Source organism: Passer domesticus, chromosome 3, assembly GCF_036417665.1.
Source record: "Passer domesticus isolate bPasDom1 chromosome 3, bPasDom1.hap1, whole genome shotgun sequence".
Taxonomy (NCBI): domain Eukaryota; kingdom Metazoa; phylum Chordata; class Aves; order Passeriformes; family Passeridae; genus Passer; species Passer domesticus.
The window spans coordinates 2,638,865-2,666,468 of record NC_087476.1 but is presented as its reverse complement, the minus strand read 5'-3'; the positions used below and the strand labels follow the sequence as shown (position 1 = coordinate 2,666,468).

Here is a 27,604-nt window from a genome sequence, read left to right as displayed (position 1 = left end):
GCATCACTTTGTTCAAACCTCGCTCTTCCCGGAAGGTGGCTGTGGCACCTTCCCCACGCTGCCACGTTCTGTTCTGCAGCCAAAGCTGCCTTGAAAAGGCTCCCATCAAAAAGAGCAGGAAAATAATTTTTTAAAAAACCTCCAAAACTAACAAAGAACACCTTTTTTTTCCCCGTTTTCCTTCAAATTAACGCTGCTTGTGTCAGCCTCACTTGGCTTCAAACACTTTGCCATGGGAGGCAGCAGCCCCTGGGCTTCACCCTGAGTGGAGAGAGGAGCTGCCCTGCCACGAGCTGGGCACATTTCCAGGGGGGGTTTGCTCACCTTTGGACACCAACCTGTGAGAAATTATTGGTTTTTCCCTGATCAATCTGGTTTCCCACCAAAGCAGGCACAAAGGGCTGGAAGTGCAGCTTCTTTGCAAAGCACAGACCTCCAACGTGGATTTATTCCTCTTGTGTTTTTTAAAACATCTCCAAATGGAGCTTTTCTGTATTCCCAATTTTCAGCTGTGAAGGAGGGAGTGGGCTTCATCCAAGCATCCCAGGTGTTGCAACAGACACCCCTAGAAGTGTTTTTTTTCCCATCCCTGGAAGTGTCCAAGATTGGATGGAGCTTGGAGCAGCCTGGGATAGTGGAAGGTGTCCCTGCCCATGGCAAGGGATGGGGCTGGATGAGTTTTGAGGTCCCTTCCATCCAAAACCATTCTGGGATTCCATGATCCCCAACCTCCTCCCTCCAGAAAATTCCCTCTGCAGACACAGCAGCTCTGGCAGCTGGTGATGGGGAGGGTTAAGATAAATTTTATCCCCTTCTTTGATGTCTGAGAGGCACAAGGAGCAGCCTGAAAGGTGTTTCTACCCCTGAAGTTCATTATTCATCACCTGCACCCCTCCAGAGTTGCCTTCCTCCCTGTTTTGGGGTGTCCATCCTGAGCAAACCCCCCACCCACAGCTGCACGTCCTGATTTTAACCAGGATGGCAGGACCTGGGCACCATTTCACTGAATAAATCAATTCCTGTGACTTTGTGTCTCCTCTGCCACCCGGCTCAGCTTCCACAGCACCTGCAGGAATTTCTTCCCACTCTGAGGAAGTTTTTCCCCATCACCCACCCCATAAATCCTCCCTGAGACCCCCCCAGGCTGCTCAGCCCAAGCAGGACCAAAGGGCAGCCACAGCCCCTCCTGCCTGGGCTTCTCAAACCACCCCTGTACTCAAAAATCCAACTTCTCCTGGTTTCACCACCCAAGGTCTGCTCCCTGCAGAGCTTCAGCTGCTTGAGCTCGGCTGCCCTGGCTGGGATGGGGCTCTCAGGGCCCTCCTGGGGCTCTGGGGGGAGGTTCCAGAGGGAAGGGCTCCATCCCCAAGGACACAGCACCTCTGTGTGACCAGCACTTGTGGCTGTGACAGACACAACCCCGGCCAAGGGAGGGACAACTCCACTCCCAACATCTCCTTTGAGTGCAGAGAGCCCCAAAAGGTCTCTGGAGTCAGCCCAGGCTCACATTCCAAGTGATTCCACTGCCCCAAATCCGCCACCTTCACCCCTTCCAGAGGGGGAGTGAACAAAGAATTAATTTTTCCCCAAAGAAATCCAGATTTTCTACATTTGCTTTCTTCTCAGGACACATTTTAGGTCTCAGACAAGCCCTGCACAAAAAGGATGACAGAAGAAAAGGGTCAGTGTTGAGTTATACATTTTTATTTTCTAATAGGTACAATACTAAAATAAACACAAATTAAAAAAAAGTTTTATTAAAACAAAACTGTACAAAAAAGCAGTTATACTACATTTTAATTACAGAACAGTCTACTGTCCAAAAGGCACTAATCCAGAATAGGAGATACAATGATACAGGACTCATTTGAACTATTTTAATCAATACAATAGAGCACTTGTTTCTCTGTCCATTCACATACAGAAACAAGGACTTTTGCTACAGTCATTACACATTGTTATAAATATGAGCCCTACGTAGAAAGGTGCAGTATCACTCTCCCCTGGCCGTGGGTCAGCTCTGACAAAGACAGGGATTAAATTGAAAACAAAAAGGGCACAAGGGGAGAGGTTGATGGTTCATTTTCACAGCAGCTGCTGCCAGGGAAGGTGTGATGGATATTGACCCTCACCTGCATTTGGGGTGGAGGCTGGGCCAGCTTCCTCAGGGGCTGTGGTGGGACTGAAGGTGAAATTCCATCATCTGCCCCAAGTTTCCCATCAGTTACTCCATTACATCCTCTCCTATCCAGTCTCCTTTGGCCCTTTGTTTCCCTGGACAGCTCTCTGTGATGGATAAGTAATTCCCAAGCACACCAAGGTTTCCTACACTGTTCCTGTTCTCCTCACAGGCAGCCATCAGCACCTTGCAGGTACAGGCAGTGACTGGGAGAAGAGTCTGGAATGTTCTCAGCACTCAGAGCCTGCACTGCAAGGGCATCTGAACAGATGGGCCCCTCCCAAGGCTGCTCCAACCTCCCCAAAGCAAAGAGCCAAGGTGTCCCAAAGCCACCAGGGTGGATGTTGCTGAGGGGGCACAGGCACAGTTACAGCCCATGCCCCCCAGCCCTCCTTCCTGACAGCCAGCAAGGGGAACGGGAGGTGCTTCCTCCATCCCCCGTGGGGTGGGACTGAGGTGCAGCCCTGGGGCCACCCCAGCTCCCCACCACGAGGATCTGCTCATCCTCCCTCCCAACCTACCCAATCCCTTTTATTTCCCCCAAAATGTCAGGCTGAGGAGCAGCAGCAGACCCTGGAAATGTGTTTAGGGAACAACTACGAGCAGAGGAGTCAACCAGAACATGAATATTCAACTTCACCACAAAGAGGAGCCTGGAAATGAAACATCTCATCTTTCAGCTGAACGAGCAGCCCTGAAGATCAAGACCAGGGAGGATCTGAAGGGGATGATGATGAGGATGAGGATGATGAGGGGAATCACCTGACTCGTTCCCTGTGGAGGAAGGAGGTTGGACACACGGCAGGAGAGGGATACTGCACCTTTGGAACAGTGTCATACACATAAGACAAAGACAGGCATCTGGATGTTAACAAAAATAAGTAACAAAGAAATATGATTAAACAAAATCTCTTCTCACATCATCCTATACTACATCCTCCTTCTGCTTAGCAGAAAATTGTACGTACACAAAAATACAAATACACAATTTTGTAGAACAGTCTGATTTTAATATATTTATATATATTTATATTTATATGAGTGGCAGGTTAGTTCATTATATAGAGCTTTTTGCACTTTTGGCTCATATGCAACAAGGCTTTATAAATTCAGCTTTAGCTTTCATTCAGGTTTTATAGCTTCTTGAACATTTGTTTTCACATTTAAAGCAGCATCCAATTTGCAAGAGGAGTTGGTGGTGGCTACAGCAAGGATCAGGTCAAGAGGTTATTTGGGGGCTGGGGGAGGGGGGGGCAGAATATACATTCCAGTGTGTGAGTGTGAGTGAGAGTGTGCGCTAGTGCTCATGGAAAACTGACCAGAGGGTGACCACACCACTCCAGGATCCCATGGCTACCTCTTGAGGTAGGCAGGACACCTACAGCAGATGAGACACAGCTGGGGCAAGCCAGCAGCTGGCTGGGATGGAGGAACTGAGGGCAGGGATGGGACACGGCTCGTCCTGGGTGCCACGGGTGGATCTGGTGACAGAGAAGGGACAGGAGCCATCCCAGCACAGCCCAGGAGGAGCAGGGCTGGGTTGAGGTCACGGTGGGACAAAGTTAAGACAGAATTTGGATTGTGAGAACCTCCCCGCTGGGGTTTTGCTGGAGTTTTTTGGGGTTTTTTTGCTGTTCTTGTGTGGCTCTGAGGTTGTTCCACCGTGCCCTCACCCGTGGGTTTGCACACTCAGCCACAGCACCCACTGCTGTCACCAACATCCACTGCCAGTGACAAGCACTTCTCAGGGAAAAAACCACTTCCAAAAAGCATCTGGGAGCAGGGCCAAGGTCCCTGTGTGCCACAGGCTCCACCAGCAGTGGATTTCCATCGGGAAATGTCCTGGTTTCCAGCAGGACCCCAGCAATGGATCCCCACGGGATCACTGCTTCTGTCAACACCCATCCACTCCCCAGAGGCTGAGCTTCTGCAGAGATGCCCTCACAGCTTTTCCTTGCCAACAGTCCTTCCCACCTCGGATGTTGTCAGAGTGAAAACATTTTGTTGCTAATGAAAAATAAAACATCTACACACGGATTGCTTTCATTTGCTGAACCCTTAAGTGGTACTAAAACTCCTTCATAGTGTTCTGTTACCTCCTCTCACTGTGGTCAGAAGAAATCCTCCTTTAATTAAATATTTTAAACTATCACTGATACCTCTATTCTTTAAACCCACATAAAATTCTCACCTTTACAAAATTATAACCACCTGCCAATAGTTAGGGTTATTTGGACAAAATGTAGCAGGTGCCACTATGATAAATCTAGAAATAATTAAGAATACAGGAAGAAACTGCCTTTGGGATTCCAGAGGGGTTCTGGCTGCCCCATCCCTGGAAATGTTCCAGGCCAGGTTGGACAAGGCTTGGAGCAACCTGGGCTCGTGGGAGGTGTCCCTGCCCATGCCAAGGGGTGGGACTGGATGGTTTTTAAGGTTCTTTCCAACCCAAAGCATTCTGTGATTCCAAAGGAGGTGATTAAAGAAGCACAGCAGCCTTTTCCAGCCAGACCTGGTTTTCCAGAGGTGGATGTTTTACCACACAGAGCTCTTTTATCTGCAATCCAAGAGGCAGTTTCCTACTGAATTCCATCCTCTCTGCCATCCACCCCAGATCAGAGATTGCAAAGGTTTGGCTGAGGGATGAGATCCCCCCCAGCAGAGTGAGAACCAAGGGGGGCAGCACGAGGAACGAACGGGGAAGTTTTTCCAGCCGGATTCTGCTGCGCTCCGGACTCACAGGAGGGATGCGTGGAGGGGTGCAGGGAGGGCTCTTTTCTTAAGAGGGAAATGAGGTCTAATCCTATTCCTCCAGCTCACTCTGGAGTCCTGTTCCTCACTTAGGCACTTTTTAAATCGACACTAAGGAAAAAAAAAACTAAAATGAAAGAAGTACTGCAGGTATCCTGCTGCTTCCCGGGCTTTGGGAAGATCACCAAGAGCAGGAGGAACTCAGCCAAGGCAATGTGTCAGGAAAATGGTGCTCCACGTGGCCACAACTTTGTCACCCTTCAACAGAACTGCTGTGAATAAACTGAGTTTAAATCTGGTATTCCTGGGCTTTCCTCAAGGGCACAGCCTGTCCCAAGGTGGCACGGTGACATCCCATGGGATCTGACTTCCTCTCCCAGCCCAACCAGCAGCACTGCTGGGAGAACTGCTGCCCAGAACCATCCAGAACAGCAAAACCAGGGAGGCTTTGATGAGATTCAGAAAGGCATTCCAGGAGCCAACAGCAAGGAAAAAGGGTTTCTGCTTTGGGGTTTTTACCGGGTGATGGAACGGGGAATCTGCCCCTCCCGAAAGACCAAACAGGGCTCTGACCCCACAGCAACCAAAAAGCAGCTTCAGGTCAGCACAAGGCCCAGGATGACACCCAAATTCCCACAGAAACCAAAAAAAAAAAGGAACAGAAAATTCAGTGGATAACAATGGAAGATGGGAAGCTCAAAATCCAAGCTCTGTTTTCACTGTAATTTTTCATTTGGAAAAGTGACTTCAAGATTTTCCAATGATTTTTCAAGCCTAAACCAACTTATGAATAATAATAATAATAATAATAAGCTACTCTGGCTGCAGTGAGGGATCCCTAACCCTGGATTAATGAATGTCCAAGGGAAGCAGCAGATTCCTGGGAAAGCTGTGCAAATCCAGGCATCCTGTCCCAAACACCCACACTAAAAGCAGGCACCCAAACCAGGAAAATCCACTGCTCCAATTAAGGTTCCAACACAAAGGGCAAGCAAGGCAAAATAAACTGGAACAAAAAAGGCTGGATGAGGCTTGGAGCAACCTGGGACAGGGAAAGGGGTCCCTGCCCATGGCAGAGGGAGGAACTGGATGAGCTTTAAGGTCCTTTCCAACCCAAACCATTCCATGATTCTGTGAAAAAAAAAAAAAATTTCCACCTCGTCCCTCTCCCAACCACCTGATTTCACACAGGATTGTGCAAGTGAAGAACCTGCTGTAAACTGGCTGAATTTATGAGCTGATTTTTTTTTTTTTTAAACCGGCCAAAGTAGATAAAATTGTTCTTATTTATTTCATATATACTTCTGCTTCAAGTAAGTAATGGATACAGCACCATCTAAAAGGCCAAAGGAAAGGGGAATGTCTCCCAGTAAACAAATCTTCCCAGTAAAAAAAGAAGACAGACCAAGTAATAATAATAATAATAATAATAATAATAAAAAATTATACTTAAAAATTGCTATTTCTGTGGTTTTCTAATCATCCAAACTGCAAGGAGGGAAGGGAGAAGGGTCTGAGAGCTGGGAAACCCCAGAGTAGAAAGTTTGGAAGCTTCTGCCCTACACTGGATTGCTTTTTACAGGGTGGAAACAACGTAAATCCCTTCCTTGGAGGCTGCAAGGACAACAGCTTCAGGTCAGAGCACCTCAGAGCAGACAAACCAGGTAAAATGGGATTATTGGGATGTGAAGCAGCTTGCATGAAAGATAAAAGAAATTATTTCTGTGAGAAGCACTGAAATCTGGGAAAACAATGTGCCAAATTCAGTACTGAGAATCAACTTCAGAGGGAAGCAAATGGCTCAGAGCAGGTGAGGAGGGTTGAGCCCAAACTCCACAGGAATTCCTTCAAGGAATGCAGGCTCCATGGAGGAAATAAGGGGACATCAGTTCAGCAGGAGGGCTTCTGCTGGCTGTGGGGTTTTTTGAAGCCCTCTGAAAATGGTATTTGTGAAAATCAGCTGCTGAGGCACTGCAGCCCAAAGAAAAGGTTGTAGCTGATCAAATTCTATTTATGCTGAATTTCTGGGGTAATGGTACCAGATTTTTATTGTGTGGGACTGGAAGTGGGGTTAGAGACATAAGGCACAACGTGTTCTCTGATGGAAAGTTCTTGCTGCAGAGAACCCCTCCAGAACTCAAATCTCTGTAACTATTCCATATTCTGAACAAGTTCTAAAGGTAAAAGACACGTTTTATCTCTTTGGAGTCATAGATTTACAATTAAGGCCAGAGGGGACCAGTGTGTCACCTACAAGGAGACCCTGAAGGTCGGGTGGCCTCCCACAATCCTGATGCAAACTCCCTATTCCATCTACTTCATAAAAAAAAACAAACTTAAAAAATCCAAACCCAACCCTAACTGAAAGTGTCTCTCTATTCTGCCTCAATCTTTATAAATTTATCACATAAATCCAATGGATTTATAAACATTCCCACATCTCAACAGCATTTATTTGCTCCAAGGCCCTGGAGAAAGAGGACTGAGACTTCCAAAGCTCTACAGAAAAAAAGATTTGTGTAAGAAAAGAGCTCTGAAGGAAGTGCTGAATTGAACTGCTTGAATTGCTCCTGTGTGCCAAGGTGGGAATGTTTGGTTAAACCGAGAGGGAACTCTGCAGGGAAACCTTCCAGCACCTTCCAGGGCCTAAAGGGGCTCCAGGAGAGCTGAGAGGGACTGGGGACAAGGGATGGAGGGACAGGACACAGGGAATGGCTCCCACTGCCAGAGGGCAGGGATGGGTGGGATTTGGGAAGGAATTCCTGGCTGTGAGGGCGTGGCTGGGATGGAATTCCCAGAGAAGCTGCCCCTGGATCCCTGGGAGTGTCCAAGGCCAGGCTGGACAGGGCTGGGAGCAGCCTGGGACAGTGGGAGGTGTCCCTGCCCATGGCAGGGGGTGGGCTGGGATGGATTCAATGGCTCTTCCCATCCAAACCATTCCAGGATTCTCTGAACTACCTCTGCACAGCTCCAATTCCAGGGACAGCTCCTAAACCACTCCAATCCTCTCACCAACAAAGATCCTGAGGTGTTTCCCCTTTTCAGGGAGCAGCTCCAGATGCTGTGCAACACCCCTGGCTCCTTCCCAGCAACATCTCAAATTCCTGCACCATCCCAAACCCAAACTCATCCCACTCCATCCCATACCCTGGAGGTGGAGATGCTCCTGCTGCCGCTTTCACTCCATCATTTTACCAATTGTTTCCAAGGTAAGAACAGCTTGGATGTGTCAGGTGGCATGTTGGGCTTGAAAAGATCTGCCCACAATGCATAAAGGAAATGGAAAGCTGGTCAGTGAGCTGGTATTTGGAATTCCTGGCTCTGAAGGATATTTTCCACCCTGTCCCTACAGCTCTGTCAAACAGAGACAGCAGCAACTTCATCAGCAGGCAGACTTAAAAAAAAAGTTCTATCCTTTTAAAAAAGTCAAACGTGCTTTGAGGAATGGAATAAATGCTTAATATTCTTAATGGAATATACTGGGTGAGAAATATTAATTAATAATTTACTTTCATTATCTCTTTGCCCTCCTTGAGCGATCTGACAGATAAACTGTGTAAGTAAAATGTATTTTTAAATCTCAAATGATGTCAAATATATCTCAGAAGGCTGAATCCAACCTCTTAATTAAAGAGGTGGGTTATTTAAGCTACATATGCCATCTTGCCATAACATGGAAGACTTTAATTAGTTAAGGAGAAGGGAGAGGAGGGCGGGAAGCTGAATTGAGGCCAGTGACAGCAGCAAGTGAATATCTAAAAATATATTTTCTAAAACAGAAGTTGTTCCCATTGCTACTCTGAGTGCAGTGGTGGGAACTGTGCTCAAAGAACTGAAGCACCCACGGCCACAGGTCTGCTCTGAACTGGGATTCACAGGGATTTCAGTGCAAAGAAGCTGAAAAGTAACTGGAAGATTTAAATAAGAACCTAAAGGAAGTCCCTAAATTCCCTCGAGGATTTTTTGGTGATAGGAAGCTGCTAGTTTTACTAAATTTGACTCAAGAGTCCCTCTAAGCATCTTTACATGCCAACAAAAAGTGGAAACTTGCCTGGTAAGTGGAGAACAGCACTATGGAAAAATCTGGTCAAGAAACTTAAGGGCAAAAGTGGAGCACAGGCTCTGCAGTGGGCAACAGATACTCACAAAAACAGATTTAAAAGGCACAGAACACCCCATGGCAGATGCTTTTGGAGACTCTAGCAACAGATCAGGGAAAATGATGATATTTTGGGTCACCACCAGATATCCTGGGTGAACACAAGGATGGTGTCCAGTTCTCCTGTGGGGGGAATTTTGAGATTTTTTTTAAAAGAAAAAGGGGAATTAGCTCCCATCATTACACTGTGTTAGCTGAGAGAACAGAATTAGAGGAGAACACAGGAGAACAGGTGCTGATAAGGCTTCCAAACAGGGAATGGGAATTTGGAGTGGCACCCAAGGGCCAGGGACATCCCTGCTCCAAGGAACCCTCACTTGCAGAGAGATGAAAACTCGAGATGAGCCCAGTGGAGCTCATGGCTCATCCTCTTCAACTCCTTCAATCCAAAATGAGCCAGAGGAGCTAAACCAGGCCCTGGGCAATCTGTCCCCAGGCTGTCACACAACCAAATGTCCTCTTTGTCTCCCAAACTCACTGGGAGTGACACGCAGGAGGAGCAGGGAACACAGAATCAGGAGGAGCAGCTTTGCATAGAAAACTGAGCTCGGTTCAGTCCCTGCTGTTGTAAGTCACCATTCACTGAGGTCATTATTTAAGTTTACAGAGGAGCTGTGTTCCAAGTGTCACTAATAACACTGGTATTAAAAGAGAATTAGGGGGCGGGAGATCTTCTGTTTTCAATCACAGAAAAGACAGAAATCCTTTTAATCACGGCCATGCCAATCCCCACGGTTCTAAAGCTGCTAATTACCCGTCAGGGACACCCAGCCATTGAAAAGAGCTGCCATCACCGTGACTGCCATACTCCCATGCATTTATCCTGCCCATCCCAATTACCCTGGCTGCAGCCTGAAAGGATTCAGCACAAGTGTGCTGGGTGTTTTGATCAGCACAACACACCCGCTGCCATTGAGCAGAGAGGGAATAAATGGCAGAGGGAGGCTTCTGCCAAGGCAGCTGAGGGAGAGATGCTCTGCACATACAGAAACATCAAAGGCCCATCCCCAGCCTGCTCCAGCTCAATGGCTTCGGTTCATTCCTGCTTGAGCTCTTGGCTGGAGCACTCCAGACCTCCCTGAAAGATGGGAAAGGGCTCCACACTGCAGCCATCGGTTCTTTTGCTGCATAAGCCTGATTAAAAGGGACATTTAAAACGTTTTGTGAATTTTCTCCCCCGTGTTTCAAATGGTAAATTCTTTTCTAGCTCCGTGGCAGTTGTGGCTGATCCATCCTTGAAGTGTCCACTATCCCAGGATGGACACTGGGGCTTGGAGCAACCTGGGATAGTGGAAGGTGTCCCTGTCAATGGCATGGGTGGGACTGGATGTTCTAAAACCCCTTCCCACTCAACCCATCCCACAATTCTCTGATATAAACTACAGAACAAACGATTCCAGGCTAATTTTAAGTGACAAAACCTAAGGCCAAGGATGGCAACAAACCCTTCAGTAAAAGAGTTTGAATTTTTCTCCCTCTGCCTCACTGAGATAAACTTCCATTGGTTTGATTTGATTTATGTTTGTTGGACAAAAACCAACATCAAATCACTGTCACCTTAGTGACAGTCCTCAAAACACTCAACCACCCTCTTCTAGTTGTAACACATTTCTCACAAAGGAAAAAAAGATAATTTCAGTGTATTTTAAATTTGGATTTGTAGCTGCCATCTCTAGAATGCCTCTGGTTTTCATGAAATGTGCAATGTCTTTAGTCAAGACAGCTTAAACCCCATAAATGTGACAGCAGAAAGAGAGGCTGAAATGAAGGTTTTTAGGGCTGTACCAAATCCCTTTTGGCCAATAACTGATCCAATATCCTGAGTAAATATCCCAGCTGCTCAGAAGCCCAAGGGGGGATGTTTTAGGTTGAAATATCTCTGCAGCTCTCCTCGGGAACTGCAAGGTATTTTTTGGTCAGGCCATCAACCTTCCCTTCCAAGGAATCACAGTGAAAACTCCACAAAACTCCATTAAAGCAGCTGGGATCAAGATCCAACCCCTGACTGCTGCTACAAACACACAAAACCCACGTAAGGAACATATATTAAGGTCACTGACATGTAAAACAATTTTAAGACCAATCCTGCCAACAAAGATTCCTGCCAAAAAATGCCAAAAGCTGCACCAAACCAAAGATTATTGCCTATGAGCTTAAGACTTTGATCAAAATAATATTATCAAGTTAAATAACTTCAAAGAGTGCAAGAGCTACTTGAGTGAGAAAACTCAGATAAAATAAGAGCAAAGTTTTGACAAAACTCCCTAAAATTTGCTGGTAATTACACGATGAGTTTGAAAGAAGCTGATGAGCACTGGGAAGTGAAGGGGGCTGCACCATGATGGAGCTGGAGTGGGAGGAGGAATATTATTATAAATATTAATTAAAATGAGGAGGGATAAAGCAGAGGAGGGGCTGGAAACCATCCCCAGCTGAACACTCACAGCTCAGGATTATGGGCAGGGTCTCACAGTGAATTTAGTAATTTGCCAAGGAAAAAGTGACTCCAGCTTTGGATTCCAGTTAGGATCACGCACAGGGAACCAACATCCTGCTTCAAGGCAGCAATTCTGACTTTGGAAAATTCTTACACCAATTTTAGTGGGTTTATCTCTATGAAAAATAAAAGCTATTTCAACTACCACACTGCTTTTCCTACAAGAGGCCAACAGCATAAGGAAAGGGGGATCCAAGTGAGCATCATCTGACTTTTTCCCAATCAATTTTCAGCTCCTAATAACCACCAATTTGTGATTTACTGACCCAAAATTTCTGGCTTACCACAGTAGTCACTAGTGGTCTTGAGTTAATCCAAATTTTTCCTGAAATAGGTTCAGCTATGTGGAGTTTCTCACTTGCACTCACAGCAGCAAGACAAGGATAAATCTTCACAAATGAAGGCAAAAACTGATCTACAGATCACAAATGTTACAAAAACATGAAAAACTTACCAGTCTGATGTTAGGCAATGAAACAAACAGAATAAGTCAAATATCCCTGAAGAACTGTGTAAACAGAGCAAATAATTAATGAAATCTCTAACTTATGGCTTGATTGGAGCCTGGAGCCAGACCCTGCAAATAAAGCTCCTCTCTATTAGTAAACTAGAAAAGATAATTTTTATGAACAGCAAAACAGAAAAACCCTCAACGAATTAAGAGAATTTCTTTAAACAAGTCAACATGTACAAATCAGAACTAGGGAACACCTCAGCCTGAGCAGGTCTGCACAGAACCAGAGAATCATTTAGGTGAGAAGAGACCTCTGGAGGTCTCTAACCCAACCCCGTCCAGCTGAATTTTGAGTATCCCCAAGGATGGGAATTTCACTGGGCCATTTCTACCACTGAGCATGAAAATACTTCTATTTATATTCAACTGGGATTTTCCTTCATGCAACTTTGGCCCTCTGCCCCTCAAGGTTTTGCTGGAAAACTCTGAGAAGAGCCTGGCTCTGTCTTCTCTGGAATCACAGAATATCCTGAGTTGGGAGGGACCCACAAGGATCATCAAGGTCCAACTCCTGATCCTGCACTGGACCCCCAAGGTAAAACTGATTTATTAAGACAGTTAAAACCCAAAATCTGGGATGTCCCCAGAGCCAGCCTGGACAATCCCAGCTCCTGCAATCTCCCACTATGTGACATGTGCTCCAACCCTCCCATCTGCCCCCTCCTGCCCAAGCAATGGCCCCAAAAATGATGGACAGAGGGGTTCAAACCCTTTCTATGACCTCCTGAAGGCTCTTAATGAGATTCCTTAATTGCTGCAAGGGTGCACTGCAGACTCCAGTGCAGACTGCACATCCAGCACAGGATTTCACTATAACCACACGTGCCTCTGCAGAATATTCAACAGAAAACAAATCTGCTGATTTTTATCAACTCATAAGGCTTTTGCAAATGTTTGGGATCTCATACTTCAGGAAAAAAGGGTGGGGGAACTAAAAAAATACCCAACACCAAAACAATCCAGAAAAGAAGTGGAGGTAGAAATTGTTGTTTTAAGAAGACGGTCAGAGACAACAACTCAAGTAAAAGGACTTTATGAGGGACAAAATATCAGCCAGAACTCATTTTACTAAGGTAAAAGCAATCTGTGACCATCACAGATGAGGAGCTTCTCAAATTAACTTCTTCTCTGTTCACAGAACAAAAAGTGGCTTGGATGTGCCACCAGAGCCACTTCGAGGGAACCCCCAGAGAACAAACTGCAGTGACTCCAGCCTGGCTACAACAAAGTGCCACTCCACTGCAGTGCTACCAAAATGAGGCTTCATTTCCAAGGCAGCCCACAGACAGAAAGACAAAGACAACTCCTATATCGTGGAAAAACCCCCAGAAGAAAGAATTCCAGGATTCCTGAATTCCAGGACACACCCTCCACTGATTCTTTCACTTACTCCAGATCACATCAGCACCTGTCCCATCACACATAACTCAACTCAAACCAAAAAGGGATTGACCAGCTGCAAATGGCTCCTCGTGAACTTCCAGAATGAAGGGAACAACCTGCCAGGAGCACCCTGGGGACAGCTGAGGGGTCACTCATTCCTCTGAGGTGCCACTTGCTCCTCGTACCTCCCGATGCCCAAGGAGAAGCCAGAACAGACACACCCCAAACACTGACCCCACGGAACCAAGGGGTTGATTCCCCAGATATTTGATATTTTCTCTGGTAAAATGACAATGTGGGAAGGTAGAAAATTTGGTGTTTTCAGCCCAGGAAGATCTGCCAATCTCCAGTTGCTCACCAGGGGTTTTTTTACCTGTTTAACCTTCAGAGAAGATATTGTGTGGGATGCCAGCAGCTTCCTGATAGTGACAAACAGAATTAAGACCAGATTATTCTACATTAGATGCTACAGACACACAATTTCAGTGGTGTTACTCTGATCCTGCATCACATGAACCTATAATCAGGATACAGAAGTTCTAATACTATTTTAATTCTTCCCTATTGCTTTAAAAAGGCAAAGTCTCAAACAATGCCTTTTTTTTTTCACAGATACTACAGTAAGCAATAAGCAATATTTCTTTTAAAATTGCAGCTGTCCAACAGTTTGAGTCTGTTCTTTTTAAAATGAAACAGCCAGAACAAATGGTGGTGGCAAGCCCAACGTAAAGAGGTCATCGATTATTAAAATCTCCTTACTATAAATCGTGGATGTTGCTTGTCAGCTCAGTGTGTGACTGTGGAATGAATAAGTAGGTAAAATTCCACTAAGGCTCGAGTTTGCTCGATCATTCTGCTGTGCAAAAATAGAAATAAAAGCTCTCCCCATCCTTTCACTCCTAAGTACCAAAACATTCATACAGGCAGTAAGAAAATAACTGCAGTGGTGCAATGGTCACTGATCCAAGTCCTGCCTTTCCTGAGTCCGCCCTGACGCCACTCATGAATTTGCCTACTCAAGAAATGCAATAAAACAGGGAAAAAAAGACGGCTTCGTTCTGCTCCAGTGATCTGTATCTAAGGAAAGCACATAAATTTTCCAATGAAATCCATAAGTGGAAGTCGAGGCCAAGCCCTACCTATAGATCTTCCAAGGGACAGAGAGGTGGCACGGCGGTGCCCTCGGAGAGCGCAGGATCTCCTGGGCACGTGGGGGAGCAGTTTGCTCCACATGGACAGAGGAAAAGCTGACCTGGAGGGCTCAGCCTGCCTCAAAACCTGCTGAGGAGCCACACTGGAGCCATCACGAAGCTCTCTGAGGGTTAACAGGGAGGAAGGGATGAGAACAAGGCGAGTAACAGGAATTTCCCTTCGCTCCACCTCGAAAGAGGAGGGGAGCGAAGGGAAACCCACCCTTGAGCTGTTTTCCCCTCTTTAGGCTATTCCCACCCAAACTGGGAAGATAAAGCGGAATGTGGAGGAAATGCTATGCAAACTTTTATATACGTGTCTCCATACAAAAATTTCCGTAGGTTTTTAATTTGTTCTCTGTTAATGTAACACAGCCCTGCCCGTCTCTAACGCTCCTCGTGCTGTTTCCATCAAAATGTTTCCTCTTACCGGCAGCAACATATCATTTTATCAGGATGCCAGGAGATCATTTCCACACAATGCTAGCAGATGTAATTTTCTTAGATGCACACACAGTTCATCATTTAGATACTAGATGACAAGGTGATCGCAGGGTGACTCTGTAATGCAAGTTTGCTGTTTGGTATTTGGAATTCTCAAATGATAAAAAAAAGACTTATCAAATATAAATATCTTTAAGAAAAAAGTAACAAAAGTGCTACATATGATCAAGGAAAACAATTCCATTAGTTCCTGCTACTTAAGAGTAGGTTTGCTTTACAAATATTACCACATCCATTATCAGTATGGCTTCCAATTATTAATTAAATTGCTCGTAGCAGTATAGCTTTCTCACACCTTAACAAAGACAGAGTAAAGAGAACACAAAACATTCACACCCCATTTCTCAGGTTAAGAGATCCTCCTGCCTTCAAACAAACAAAAAAAGTTCGTATTTAGGAGAATATTTATGCTCTGATGGTTATCTAGCAGAATTCTCCAGTAACCTTTCAGGCTAGTCAGGACGTAGGCATTACTTACACAGACGTGTAAAAATCCACTCACCCATTTTAGGACCTTAACAACCTTCCTGGAAAACATTGCTTTCGAAAGTGGCAAAGTGGAGAGGGGAACAGAAAAGGTGAGAGAGAAGGAATTAAGGTGAAATTGTTAATGATGGATGGGTAAGAGTCTAGACCTCTTCTGAGCAGGCACTGCCAGCCACGCCAAGAACGAGCAGTGGTTCTGAGAAGCGGACTGTTGTCCATTTAGACATTCAGCTCATTTTTCATTTGATCCCAGGCTGGGCTTCAACCATGGTCGCAGAGGCAGAAGGCAGCACTTCTCCACTAAGCCAGCAGCTTGTGAGAGTAGAGGATGTCTGTGTTGAATATGTGAGCATCAACTGAAATGTGGGAATGTGTTTCCAATGGACATTCTCGGCACAGCACCCGAAAGTAAACGGAGTCACTGTATGACCAGTGAGGCACGGCTTATTGCAGCTGGAAATCATTTATTCCCATGCTGGAGTGGGGTTTCTAAGTGTTCTTTTTACTCTCTGTTGATACTCCCAGTCTGGTGTCCATCGACCCTGTGCCACTACCTCAGCTTGCATCCTTTCAGTCTCAGGGCAGGGAAAGCGTACGGACTATCGGTTTCAACACCATCTCTAAGGTTATCCAAGATTTTAAGTGTAGCCTAAGACTTGTAATTGAGGGCTGTCTAAAATACCTGGAAGCACTTTGAATGCTAAGACAGAGCAGCAAGATTTTTTTTTCCTTTTTTTTTTTTTGTCTTTTTGTTCTTTTTTTTTTTTTTTTTTTTTTAGATTTTACCTTTCTAGCCACTGGGGGCCGGGAGAGGGAGGTTGGTTGGTTGATTGATTATTTATTGGGAATTAATACTGAGAGAGTATATGCAAAGGCTGAGGGCACCATGCCATCTTCACAGAACAAGACCCTAACAGCTAACTGACGTACAAGAAACTGCAAAGTTATACTGTAAGAACACATATTAAGGACCGAGGAAAGTCTGCTAAGGTGCTACGTCTAAAACTAAGTTACTTCTTGCTTTGACCCTCCCCTCTCTTGGCATCAGTCGTCGTCCAGAGCCTCTGTCTTGATCTCGTTGGCTCCTTGCCGGGCCAGCGCCAGGATGGTGTGGTTGACTGCTGCCATCTCCACGGCTAAGGAAATGGGGTCCTGGTGGTCACTATGGCTAGTGCTGTCATCCTGGGAACCATGTGGGAAGGAGCAGAGAGAAGCAGGGTTATTTTCCACAAGTCCAAAAAACCAGAGCGGAGAAAAGAAAATGCGCCGTGTGATTGTGGGGGGACAGAGCGGGGTCACAACGTGGGTTCAGGACTGGTTTACAACTGGTTTAGGACTGTTTTACAACTGGTTTAGGACTGGTTTCCCTCACTGTGCAAAGGTAAATGAGGCAGGGAGTGGGGGACCCAGCTCTGGAGGAAAATACTGAATTATGAAGACACAAGTGATAAACGAGGTTAAGTCAGGAAACCAAATTAAGACAGGAACCACTGGGCATGGCCCAGGTCCATGGTTATAGCTGCAATATACAGTTCTAGTTGCCCTATTTAGGTCATCCCTAGCCATGGCAGGGGGTGGAATGAGATGAACTTTAAGGTCCTTTCCAACCCAAAGCGTTCTGTGGGTTCTCTGATTCTATTTGATGCCACAACAGAAATCAAAAAGGCAGAGAAGAGAAACATCCCAAGGGAAGAGGTTTCCTCATGAGAAGAAGCTGAACAGAGTCAGGTCCTCCAGTTTGGGGGAGAAATGGCTGATGGTTGACATGATAAATGTTTATTACAAATAACTGGAAAATAAGAGGACAATTGTCCATGTTTTTTTATGATCTAATAATCAAAGACACTCGCTGGAATGATAATGGGATCCAAGGCAGCAGTGGGAAGCTCACTTAGCACAGTTCACTTCAGGATTCACTGATTTTACATCAGACAAAAGTAAAAATGGCTTTAAAAGGTGTATGTTTGACAAATCCAGGGAAAATTAGTCTGCTAGAAATTCTGGAAACTCAGAAAGCCTCTTAAAACTACTGACTTCCAGAAGCTGGAAGCTACTAGAATGAAATAATTCTATATACATTAGAGAAGTACTTTTTCTTTAACTGCTACTATTGACCAGAACCATGACACAAACTGAGCCTAAGCCTTGGTCCAAGTCAGCATCCTGTGAAAACATTGAATTCACACAGATACAGGGGAAAAGATGCTGGAAAACTCTTCCAATGCTAAAAAATCACAGTGGCTGAAGGGGACTGGAACCACCATAAATCAAATAGGGAATTTTAGGAAAAAACGTGGTGCTTTCCCCTCTTTAAAACAGGGCACTAATAGTTATCCCCGTGTGATCTTGAATTTTTAAATTATTACAATTTACAGAAAGGAAATTATAAACATTTATCAGTCTCCCAACAGCCTTCAAGTGATGAACTTGTGTGATTTAAAATTTCAAATGTGCACAGAGTATTTTTAAATTAAGATGATGGGTGACAAATGTTGAAGAGAACAAAAAAAAAAACGGATTTGGTAAAATCCTGAGGTTATTTAGAAGGATTCATTCACTTATAACAAGGATCTGGTAAATTTTAGGGCCTCTCAGAAATCTTTGTCATGGTACAAATAAAGAGCCCTAAAATCTGGGGTTTAGGCACTTTATTAGTATTTAGATGAACTTTGTGTTTTAAAGTTTATTAGAGTTTAAGTGTATCTATGGAGAACAAAATTTCTGGGTTTAACAGCTAAGGGATGTTAAATGGTCATCAGAAGAACTTGCCATTTAATCTGCATTGCTGCTAATGACTAATTACACCTCGTAGAGGAGCCCAGATTACTGAGAAATGTCATTTCTAAGGCCTCTAAACAAAAATCTTTACATTTTAATAACCCATTTATTTCTCTTTTCAAAGCATGCTGGATAATGCACAGCAGAGAAACACAGTTCAGGAGTTCTACATCAGGCTCCACCTCAGTATTCCAGTCCTGTCTGTCTGACAGGGAATTTTCTGGGCTTGGCAGTGGTTTCTAAACATTTTATGGCAGTCACAGAGCAGCTTCTCATCACTGAGAGCCAGAAAAGTTGGTCCCACCAAATCTGCTGGTGCTGACCTATAAAAAGGGTCTCAATCCCCATCAGGAGCAGCAGCTGGGGATGCCTCTGCCAGGGATCTGCTGCCCTGGGCCAGAGCCAAGTGTGCCAGGGACTCATTCCAGGACACTCAGCTGCTGTTCCACTCCACCAGCAGCTTTTGCACGAGGGAGAACTCCCAGCTTCTCCCAAAAGAGGCAGGGAGAAGTGATCCAGCCCAGCTGTGGGGTAGCACAGAAATATCTCCTCTCAAAAGCAGGAGTGAGCTGGTTGAGTTCAAACCCTGGGAAAATTGGGAAGGGGATGCAAAACCTGTCAGGAAGGTGTGTGAAGGAAGGGTCACCAACTTTAGGGTAGGTGAGGGCTCAAGAGTGTGGGAAGGGGTATTCTTTTGCTAGAGAATTTAAAAAAGAAGTGGCTGTCAAGGGTTAAAAATAACCAAGAAAAAGAGAGAACAGGCAAGAATTAAAATGCAGAAACAAACAAAAAAGACAGATAATATGTAAACAATCCAAATTGTGGCACGTTCTTGCAGAACAATATGGAATAAGCTAATTAAAGGTCAGGGCTTAGTAAATCAAATCCTTTTCCCCCACCCTTCACCCTTTGTCTGTCAGTGTCTGAGGGATGATCCTGAGAAGCTCCTGGAAGGTTCTGCCACAGAACAGAGGGAGCTCAGGAACTTCCAGGAGGGTGCCCAGTGCTCAGAATCCTGCTGGGAAAAGTTGGCACAAAGACTTCTGAAGGGTCCTGGGCAGGGCTCCCTCCTGCTCATGTCTGAGGCCAGGTCAGCAGCTCACAGCAGGCTAGAACAGGGCTCTTCTTGCAGAAACAAATCAGAAGTGCAAGTTTTTTGGGGACAATTGTTGGTGCCTGACACACAGGGCTGTGACAGACCTGTCCATCCCTTCCTGAGGGAGGGGAAATCAGAGTGACAGGGAAGGAGAGCGTGGGTATGGCAGGGCTCTGCCTGAGGTGAGGCTCTCCTGCCACATCTCAGACATTGTGTGTGGTGTGAGGGGTGTAACTTGCTTGTTTGGAGCAGATCCTCCTGTCTTCTTCTACCTTCTCTGCTTCTCTGCCTCCTTCAGAACATCGTCCCTCCTCCTCCCCGTTGCGTACTTGCCAAGTGTCCTGTCGTGAGGCAACAAATCCACGTGGGTGAATGCTGGATTCTCACCCTCTCCCCATCACAGTGACACAAAAGTCAAACAAAACAGGATTTTCAAGAGGCAAAAAGGTCCTTTTTAGGTGTTTGGGTTGTCCCTGTTTGGGCCAGGAGGCTCCAGGGCTCACCTGCTCTGAGTAGTCGTTGCCGTCCACGTCGTCGCTGTTGGAGTGGCCTCCAGGACTCTGTACATCTATTCCATGGCTCTCCAGGATTGCTGCTTCTTCGAAAAAAGCAAATGGATCCCTCATTTATCTGATGCATTGGAGAAGTTAAAGTAACTCAGGGGTTTTTTCCCTTTTTTGGGAAGTTAGAATGACTGGAGGAACAGGGTTAGTTCTTAGCACCGTTCTCGTCACTCTCCAACATTTGGGAAGGCAAACAAGTAAAAACACTGGTTTGCCTGAAATCCTTCCCTGCCAACTACCAGACTGTCCTGGGAGTAAAAATCCCTGTCTTCCAGCCAATCCTAAGAAATCAGTGTCATTTCTAAGGTACAGGGGTGGCAAAGGCATTCCCTGTAAATCTTCCCCCATACTTTGGACTGGGCAGGATTCAAGGGGGTGGGGAGTGTCTGAAAATAGATGGGAGAAATTTCTGAAAGCACTTCAGGGATTTGAAAACACAAAAATCCATCTTCCAGTAGGATCCATATATCTAAAGCTCCCCTTGATTCTTTTTATCTCTTTCCAAACCTCCTCTCCAAACACTAAGTTTGCTTTATTCCCCCATCCCTCTGAGAGGCCATTTTTACTTGTAGAAAGATAAATTTAGTTAAACTTTAGTAACATGTTAAATTATGTAATTAGAGCTTTTTTTCTTATTCAGAAATAAGGCAAAATAGTGGAACATTTGAAATAATTAAAAATAATGGAAATAAGCAGATATGGATGTCTGCTCACCCATGTGTTGCAAAAGTAATTCTGCATAATATCTAAGTAAGGATATCAAACTTTTTATGAATGGCAGGAGTTTGTTGAATCCACAAAATAACAAATCACTGAGGTGATTTATTCTCCTCAGAATATCTTATCCACATCAGAGGGTCTCCTTCCTACAAGTGATTTGATTTCCTTACAATCAGCTAAGAACCCACAGGGTTAACTGTGAAGTGATTTTTGTGTTTTCCTGATCATCCACAAAAAATGTGGCTTTTTTCCAGCCACTTGTCCCTGGGCAAAACCGTGGAAAGCTGTCAGGGCCAGAGGTATAACCAGGATAAAAACCACACTAAGTTTGTGAACCTGCCAACATCTCTATCTCCTTTATTTACAATTTTGAGGTTTCATTTCAGATTTGAGTTTGGATACTCAAAGGAGGGAAACGCAACTCTCCTTCCACCTATAAAATTCTCACTTTGCTCTTTAAAGCTGATCTTCCAGTAAAACTTTGTAACTTCACCACTTCCCCTGCACTGATGACAGAATTCTACAAACTACACGTTATTTCACAAAAAATCTGGAACAGCAAGAGACTCATTTTCATAATTCCTCCACATTTCTCCCGAGGCTGTCAGCACCTCTGGTGTTTTCACTAATTAATTCTTACGTAATTGCCACCTCTGCTGAGCAAAGCCCAGGCCTTGCAGGCAGGCTCTGTGATACATTACCGATATTGGCTCTTCTCTTGATCTCCTTCCTCCTGTTGGCAAACCAGTTGTACACTTTGAGGGAGGTGACTCGCTCCAAATCCGACAATTTTTTTCCTAGGAAAGCAACAGTAGGGAAAAATAATAGTTCAGTGGTGTTACTCACTGGGTTCCAGAGAAGCTGTGGCTGCCACATCCCTGGGAAGTGTGCAAGAACAGGTTGGACAAGACTTGGAGCAATTTGGGATAGCGGAGGTGTCCCTGTCCTGGGATTGGAATTTTAGATGAGCTTTGAGGTCCCTGCTCACCCAAACAGTTCTGGGATTCTATGGGATAAACCCCTGAAACACAAACAGCACTGGCAAGTTGAAATAACTGAGAAAAAAGCAAACTTTATGTGGATCACGTTCCAGTGTCTAGGTGCTGTGGCACTAAAAGCTAAGTATCTTCTTTTCTTCTGTTTTTTTAAAAAATCTGAATTACAGGAATTTCTTTGCAGCTTCAACCAACTCAACCCAGAGCCATGGGAAAATGAAGGGGTTTTTTTTCCACTTTGAGCACAAAACTGAGATTCCAAAAACTGAAATTCCTGCCACAAACCTCATCCCTGGGGCTCCTTCTCTTACTATGTGTCACAAGGGTACAGTTCACTGTTTTATACAGCAGAAAAATGAATGAAGTGGTTTTGTGTCACCCTTTCTCTCAGCACCCATCACACCCTCCCAACAGTGCCAGGACACTCGGGATCTTTTGGGAGAACAGGGGTGGATGCTGGAAACTGGATTTTTACACTTAAACCAACAAAAAATTCCCAAAAACCAGAAGGCAGCTATAAAAAATGATGCCTTTATCTGGTCATCAGCATAAATAAGGGAAGACTGGAGGGATTCAGTATTTCAAGGACATCCTGGAAACCTCTTTTTTGCTCCTGACCCTGTATAAAATATTCCCCATATCTCCATCCTCAGACCTCTGCAGGCTATACAGGGTTGAGCCCCCCTTGCTTCTGAGTCTTTCTCAAAGTTTATTTATTCAGCCTACAAAACATCCATGTAATTGCAGCAATCTGCACACTTAAATAAGTTAGGAGAGATGAGACAAGTGAAAGAAAGAAAACTCTGGAAATTGATAGCTTGGCTGCTTCCTAATGCTTTGCATCAGCACCACTGGCAGTATTTTACTGCTCCCTGACATGGCCTTGCAGCACTTTGGTCCAAGTTGCTCCACAGCTAGGAATCAAATCCTCAGCTCTCTGGTCCTCTGATTTTTCAAGGAAAAATTCAGCAGGTATTAGGGAAAATGTATTTTTCCATGAGAGTGCTCAACACTGTGGAACAGGGGCCTGGAGATGGGAAAACCTCTGGTTTTGGAGAAACTGAAACTGAACAATCTTATCTAAGCTGGTCCTGCCTCACCAGATGAACTTCCATTCTAAACTGGTCTGAGCTATCCTGTGACAATCCCAGCTCTCCACAACTCCCTGAAAGGATAAAAAGGTGGGGATCCATCTTTTCTCCCAGGGAACAGGGACAGGACAAGAGGAAACAGCCTCCAGCTGCACCAAGGATGCTCAGGTTGGATATTGGGAACAATTCCTGCCTGGAAACTCCTGTCCAGCCCTGGCACAGCTGCCCAGGGCAGGGGTGGAGTCCCCATCCCTGGAGGGATTTAAAATCCCTGTGGATGTGGCACTTGGGGACACAGATCAGTGGTGACCTTGGCAGTGCTGGGGATGGTTGGATTCCATGATCCCAGAGGCTTTTCCAACCTAAATAATTTTGTGATTCCATGTGCATGACTCACACTTTAGTTGCCTTCTCATTAATTTTTATTCTGGTTGTAAGAAATCTAAATATATCCAAAACACAAGTTCTGAGATCTATGTAAATGTTTGGTTAGCAAAACTAAGCAAAGGCAGGTGCATCCACTAACACTACACTGAATATTCATGCTCCTCTCCTAAGTATAACTTCTCCAGAAAGAGGGAAAATGCAACTTGTTGACCTAAAGATAAGGTCCCCCATTAACACCCAGGTTCTAATCTGAGATCCCTGTCTGAAAGCTGTAAAATATTGAAAAACAGGAGAGCTGAGCTCCTTCCTCCTCCAAAAACCTGATTTATCAGTCAAGCTTGATGACTTTGGAAGTCTTTTCCAACCCAAATGATTTTGTGATTCTGCAAACATCAGTCTCAGAACTCAAGATGCTGAAACCTCTTTTGTTTTTGGGAAGGACCCCCCAGCAGCTCCTCACCTGGTTTTTGTATGACTGCATTACAGGCGTTGGCAATTTCTTCTCTCTTTGCCTCGTCGGGATATTGATTCTCATTGAAGTAACTGCAAAAGGGGAAAAAAAAAGGTTTTTTCTTAAGAAATCAGAGCATGAAGGTTCCAAAGCAGCTCCACTAAAAGGTGTCAGCTGCTGATTTATGCATCACTCCTCCAAAGGTACCACAGTGAATTTTATGGTAAAGTAACACCAGCCTGCATTTATGTCCACATGGAATAAAGGGAACTTCCCAAATCCCTCAGAAAAAATGAGTATTATCTCAGCATTTGGAATATTGTACTAGGACACCCAAAAATGTAGGAATTCCATGGGTATCAGAGTTAAGATTGTCAAGTGAAGCATCATCTCCAAGACAGGCCTTTGACTTTACTATAATTTATTTTTTATCCCCTCACACACCCTCAGCTTAGGTAGAAGGAGCTCTTTAACATTTTTTCTGATTCCTGTTCATATATATTTTTTAATATATACACATCCATATATACTTTTAATATCTGTATTATGCAAAACCTCACAAATACTGCAGAGACAGACATGGTGTGGAGATGCTATGAAATTGCACAGGATGATTTCTACAGTCAGATTGTTTTTTTAAAACCACAATTCAAAATTTTTCAATCTTCCTCAGAACGACACATTGAGTACAGCATGTCTCTAACACTATTTTTTCTGGAATAATTGTGATTTTATTGTACTTTACATGCAGTAAACACCCTAAAAAAGTTAAAACTGTTTCCTCTTTTACCTCATTGAACCATTCTGCAAATTTTAATGAACTGATTTACATTCCACAGAGCTTATCAGATCTGCATTAAAACCAACAAAACGTCCTGTTTTCTTCAATGGACTCTGCTAATCATACCACAAGCAGAGACTACCACTGTTTTTTCTGTAGATTATCCATAATATATAATCCTAGGATTTCTTTTATCAACTTTGATCAGCAGCAGGCCCGGCTGTTGGACAGCTGCTCTGGATTTGAAAATAAGATATTTATTTCCTTAACTGTAGATCATTTGGTAATAGGAGATTCCAGCATATTGAGGCAATTATTATTTTCCATTATTCATCCAGTGGATTGGCCCCAGATACTTTCTATGGAAATCCAGATTCTGTTCCATACAGGAACTGTTTCTGTCCAAACTTTGAACACTCAGGTTGAATTTTAGGTGCCACTACTTCATCCCCCTGTTCACAGAGTCATTCACAGTCACATCTATGCCCAAAATGGAGTTCTATTTCAAAGTTGCTGCTCAGTGAGTAAGAGAAATCACACAGGAGCTCAGAGAGCTGCACCATTCATGGACTTCCAGGTGATCTGCTGGGAGAGAGCAAATGGAACCACAGGGATGGCTCAATCTTCTCCAAATGAATGCCCTAAACTTCAGTTCAAGTGCTGGAAAATTTGGGAGTTTGTCAGCCAACACTTCCACTATTAGAGTGAACTCATTGCTGGAATTAAGGTGACTGAGGAGTCAAAGGAGGAGTTCCCTGACACAGGACTGGTGTCTTTGTTCAGCTTCGTGAGAATTTAGAATGAACATCACACCCTCTGGAAATGGTAATTTTTAAAGTGTGTTCTCCCCTCTTCCATGTCTATCCCCTTTGTGATTGCAGCCTTTGAAGAGATGTGTGTGTCCATCTCAACCTGCAAATTTCTGTTCAAAGGGGTTGCAGGGTTCTTACAAAGGTGCATTTTTGGGGAATGGAGAACTTAAAAAACTTAAAAATAGAGCAGAAAATGCTTTTTCCAGTAGTTAGTGATGGAAGGAGAAGATCAGGATCCCAGCTCCACAACCCCATGACAATATTTCAGCTCTCCCACCTACAGAGCACTGCCCTCTGCCCAGAGCCCAGAGCCAAGAATCATTTCCTCTTTTAAGCACCCTGAGATAAAGGAACATCAAGAGATCACAGCTGAAAACTGCTGCTCTGTTATTTACAGGAACATATTGCCTGCCCCGGAGTCCTACACAGCACCACATGTACAAAGAACAACATTTATGGAAGAAATTACAAAATAAAATTATCAATCAGGGTGACCTTGAACTGCCCATTCTTGTTAATTCAAGAAAGTGAGATGCTAATTAAAGCAGCAAAGACAACACCAGAGCCACCAGTGACCCTTTTCTTGACACCCAACTCAACACTGTCCCTTCCCCAAGCCACAGCCAGGATTTTGCTGCTTCCAACAAATAACAAAAATATTTTCTACCAACAACAAAACTTCAGCCCATGCTTACATTTCTCTGGGATAAGAGGATATCTCCCTATGATGGAGCAAACTTCCAGAACTGGACAAGGAATGAGACACCTCTTCTGGAGGGAATTTTGTGTATTCCAATAATTTTTGTGATTCAGAAACTGCTGAAGCAGTAATTCTGATCTCTAAACATTAAACAACTAAGTTATAAATAATTAATTTGCCTGACATTTCTCATCAAATTTATGATCTTTTCATGTAAAATGTCTACACATTTCTACAAGAAATGCTTACAAGAAATTCTCACTAAAAAACGTGAAATTCTTCTCACCCTAAATTTCAATTTATGAAAAAGCATCAAAAATCTCAGTGAGTTGTCACAGAGCTGTCCTGGCCCTTTTTGTGGGGATCCCAAAGCCAAGTGGGTACCAGCTGGAAGGGGAACTAGTGGAGCAGTTAAAACTCTGTTTCTGCAGCTGACAGTAATTTTAGAACCTGCCTCTCCTTCCCCTGCTGACTATTCCTTATCCTCATCAATGATGGGACTTGTCCTTCCCCCACACATTTCTAAACTTGGCCAGCCCTCAACTTGTGCTCCCCAAAACTGAATCTTCCCCTCAGAACTCAATCCCAGGATGGTGTGGGGTGGAAGGGACCTTGAAGATAATTCAGTTCCAACATCCTGCCATGGGCAGGGACATCTGCCACTATTCCAGGGTGATCCAACCCAATCCTGGACATGTCCAAGGATCCAGGGGCAGCCACAACTTCTCTGTGAGGTCTCACCACCCTCACAGAGAAGAATTTCTCCCCAAAATCCAACCTAAATCTACCCCCCTTCAACTTAAGGCCATTCTTGAGGCCATGCTGTTCCTCTCCATATTGTGCTTTTAGTGTTTGAAGGAGTGCAAACTGCTTTATCAGAGCTCATAACCTGAAAGGAAAAGGTCTCACAGCTCCAGGCAACCCTAAATATCCAACCCTAATTGCTGATTTTCCTCCTCAGCCTCCAAATCCCTGTGCACAAACTCTACCAACACATCACATTTCATCCCCATCCCATCAAGGTCTTGTGGCTGACGTGCCACGACACAAAGCACAACATTTAAAATCTCCCACCACGTGGCCCTTGAGGACCTGGCTTAGTGGTGAACTGGTGATGCTGGTTGATGGTTGGACTTGATCACCTTAAAGGTCTTTTTCATCCCTAATGACTTTATGGTTACATGATTCTATGATTCCTGAGAAGTAGATGAGAATAATTAAGTGTTCAAGACAGGGAAGCCATGGAAAATAACTCAAGACTTCATCACTGACTATTTTGTTTGCTCATGTAGAAGTTGTGAAAACACTGTGATTTTTTTGGACTACAATTCTTCTTGCAGTAAATTAATTATTCTGCCTCTAGTTCTGTTTCTTATCAGCCAGGTACACAGGGAAAGAATGCAGGATGTCTGAAATTCCCTTCACAGCCACAAACCTGTTCACAGCCTGAAAAGTTTCTGAAAGCTACAGATGAAAAATATGAAGCCACATGAACTTAAAAGGAAGGAAAAAAAAAGAAAAGGAGCAGGCACAAGTAACTCCTGCAAAGGCACACTGCTTTCTAGAC

The 27,604-nt window shown here is 44.4% G+C and overlaps 1 protein-coding gene across 9 annotated transcripts in view; it reads right to left on the bottom strand.

Moving 5' to 3' along the window:
- Positions 1–1,688: 1,688 nt before the first annotated feature.
- HMBOX1 (homeobox containing 1) overlaps positions 1,689–27,604 on the bottom strand; it is a 117,417-nt gene continuing 91,501 nt past the window's right edge. For 4 of the 9 annotated variants that reach the window (XM_064411548.1, XM_064411549.1, XM_064411554.1 and 1 more), the window contains 5 exons: positions 23,754–23,836; positions 21,522–21,617; positions 20,041–20,135; positions 19,777–19,878; positions 1,689–16,845 (listed from right to left, as the gene is read on the bottom strand). In XM_064411548.1, coding sequence (XP_064267618.1) covers positions 16,708–16,845; positions 19,777–19,878; positions 20,041–20,135; positions 21,522–21,617; positions 23,754–23,836 — 514 coding nt within the window. In that variant the 3' untranslated portion in view covers positions 1,689–16,707. The remainder of the gene's footprint in view (positions 16,846–19,776; positions 19,879–20,040; positions 20,136–21,521; positions 21,618–23,753; positions 23,837–27,604) is intronic. The other 5 variants (XM_064411552.1, XM_064411558.1, XM_064411550.1 and 2 more) reach the window with 5 other exon arrangements.